Source organism: Ammospiza caudacuta, chromosome 7, assembly GCF_027887145.1.
Source record: "Ammospiza caudacuta isolate bAmmCau1 chromosome 7, bAmmCau1.pri, whole genome shotgun sequence".
Lineage (NCBI taxonomy): Eukaryota > Metazoa > Chordata > Aves > Passeriformes > Passerellidae > Ammospiza > Ammospiza caudacuta.
In genome coordinates this window covers 5,279,215-5,282,014 of record NC_080599.1, presented here as the reverse complement: position 1 = coordinate 5,282,014, position 2,800 = coordinate 5,279,215, and the positions used below count along the sequence as shown (strand labels likewise).

The window sequence follows — 2,800 nt, the reverse complement described above, 5'->3', positions numbered from 1 at the left end:
GCAGCATCAGTGTCGCTTTTCCAGCCTCCTCAGTGTTGCTCTGACTTTGCCATCAGAGCATGCAGAGTCAGAGCTGCCCCTGGACTGTGCCTGAGCTGGGAGGGGTCTGCAGGGCAGAGCTGAGCCCCCAGGGCTGGGCTGGGCTCTGGCAACACTGGCAGGGCCCAGCCCTGGGCAAAGGGAAGCAGCTGCTGGCAGGGACAGCTCCAGGCAGCAGAGCCGTGGGCAGGCAGAGGGGTGAAAGTGACCCCAAGCTGTGCTGGGATATTTAAAGTCCTCTTCAAAACCAACTATTTCATGATAACTTTTTTTACAGATCCCCATGCCAAGGCACTGCAAATGTCCAACAGCAGCTCCATCAGGCACTTCCTCCTGCTGGCATTGGCAGACACACGGCAGCTGCAGCTCCTGCACTTCTGCCTCTTGCTGGGCATCTCCCTGGCTGCCCTCCTGGGCAACGGCCTCATCATCAGTGCCGTAACCTGCAGCCACCTCCTGCACACGCCCATGTTCTTCTTCCTGCTCAACCTGGCCCTCAGTGACCTGGGCTCCATCTGCACCACTGTCCCCAAAGCCATGCACAATTCCCTCTGGGACACCAGGAACATCACCTACACAGGATGTGCAACACAAGTCTTTTTCATTCTGTTCTTTCTTGGATCAGAATTTTTTCTTCTGACCATCATGTGCTACGACCGCTATGTGTCCATCTGCAAACCCCTGCACTATGGGACTCTCCTGGGCAGCAGAGCTTGTGCCCACATGGCAGCAGCTGCCTGGGCATGTGCCTTTCTCAATGCTCTCATGCACACAGCCAATACATTTTCCCTGCCCCTGTGCCATGGCAATGCCCTAGGCCAGTTCTTCTGTGAAATTCCTCAGATCCTCAAGCTCTCCTGCTCAAATTCTTACCTAAGGGAGCTGGGGCTGCTTGCATTTTCCATCTGTGTGGGATTTTTTTGTTTTGTGTTCATTGTTTTCTCCTATGTGCAGATTTTCAGGGTTGTGTTGACGATCCCCTTTGAGCAGGGACAGCACAAAGCCTTTTCCACCTGCCTCCCTCACCTGGCTGTGGTCTCTCTGTTCTTGAGCACGGTTATGTTTGGTTACCTGAAGCCCCCTTCCATGTCCTCTCCATCCCTGGATCTGGCCCTGTCAGTTCTGTACTCAGTGGTGCCTCCAGCCCTGAACCCCCTCATCTACAGCCTGAGGAACCAGGAGCTCAAGGCTGTAGTGTGGAGACTGATGACTGGATGGCTTCAGAAACATTGAACTGCTGGTCAATTTCTGGAAATCACTTGTAATACAAGTCAACTTTGATACTCTTCTTGGTTTCATTTTGGAGGTTTTCCTATTTGTTTTCCTTTATTCATATCATACACAAAGAAATGTCATTGTTTGTGCCATTTAACATTTTGTTTCACTCCACCTTCCGTGTGCCCACAGACTGTGTCATTGAGAGGCTGCGCTCTCAGTGGCTTTAAAGGAACTAAAGGATCTCCCAGCAGAGTTTTCTGCAGAGATGCCCTTTTGTTGCCTTCTCGGGAGCTGCAGCAGCAATGTCTGTGTTCAGAGCTGGGGGCAGATCAGTGCTGGCACAGCAGCTGTGCCCACCAGCAGCAATACTTGGTGTTGCCAGTTGCCATGCTGCCGTGGCCCTGCCCCGCTGCCCTGGTGGCCCTGGTGTTGCTGCAGGGCCTGAGTGCTCTCGGGGCCAGGCACAGCCCTGGGGGTGGCAGTGCCGGGGCTGCAGCAGGGACAGGCCATGGGCATTGCTGGGGCAGCGCTGACGCCTCAGGCCAGGGCCTGGGGGCTCCAGGCTCCTTGCTCAGGCTCTCTCAAGAACACACCCAGGCCAATGCTCAGCACAGAAAAGCCCCATGAGCAGCCCCAGGCTGGCCGTGGGCAGGCTGGGGGCAAACAGCATGGCTGGGGCTCTGCAAGGGCCCTGGGGCAGACAGGAAGGGGAGCAGCAGAGCAGGGGCTGATCCATCCCCAGTGTGCTGGACAGCCCAGGGCAGCGTCCCAGAGCAGCCTCATGGAGCTGCCAACAACATCTCCCCTCTGCAGCCCTGGCCTCTCCCCCAGCTCACACAGGTAACCCATCCTTGCAGGCACAGACTCGGCAGCACTGGCTCAGCAGCCCCTGTTTGCATTGTGCACAGCAGGAGGAGCACCCCCATGCTGTTGCTGTGGGGAAATGAACCTGAGGGAGCACAAATGCCATCAGCCCCTGGGGCCAGCAAGGGCTGGGGGATGCCGGGGAAACCACTCAGGTTTGTCCTGGCCTCTGCAGTCAGCCAGAAAGTTTGTTCCCATCAGCTGGGAGTTTCCTGTCCCACTGCAGACGCTGTTGCTCAGGGCCAGGGCTGCCTGGCAGCCACCCCCAAACTGCCCTGAGCAATTCCTTGGCTTCACCTTTGCTTTCTTTACTATTCCCTTGTCCAAATTTCTTCCTCTTGACCAGCCCTGCTTCTTCCCCTGCAAACAGCCCATCCCTGTTTGCCCTTTCTTCTTGGCCCCACTCCCCATTGCAGTTCCTGACTTGGCACCATGGGAACATCCCTTGGGCAGCAGGATCATCCTACAAGTGCTGCAGGAATTGTCTGCAGGCTCCTGCAGTGGCTGGTGCTGCTCCCTTGCCAGAGGCACCCCAGGCCAGGGAGGCACATCTGGGCTGCTGTGTCTGGCTCTGGGGCTCCCTGTTCTGGGCAGTGAGGAGGAGCTGCAGAGGCTCTGCAGGACTGACAGGATGGGCTTTGGGGCTGGCAGGAGAATCTGAGGGACCTGGGCTGTTGGA

General features: G+C 56.8%; 1 protein-coding gene across 1 annotated transcript; it reads left to right on the top strand.

The window, feature by feature from the left end:
- Window positions 1-339: 339 nt before the first annotated feature.
- On the top strand, window positions 340-1,272 carry LOC131560300 (olfactory receptor 14J1-like). The gene has a single exon (XM_058808975.1). The coding sequence runs from the start codon at window positions 340-342 to the stop codon at window positions 1,270-1,272; it is 933 nt and encodes a 310-aa protein (XP_058664958.1).
- Window positions 1,273-2,800: the final 1,528 nt, after the last annotated feature.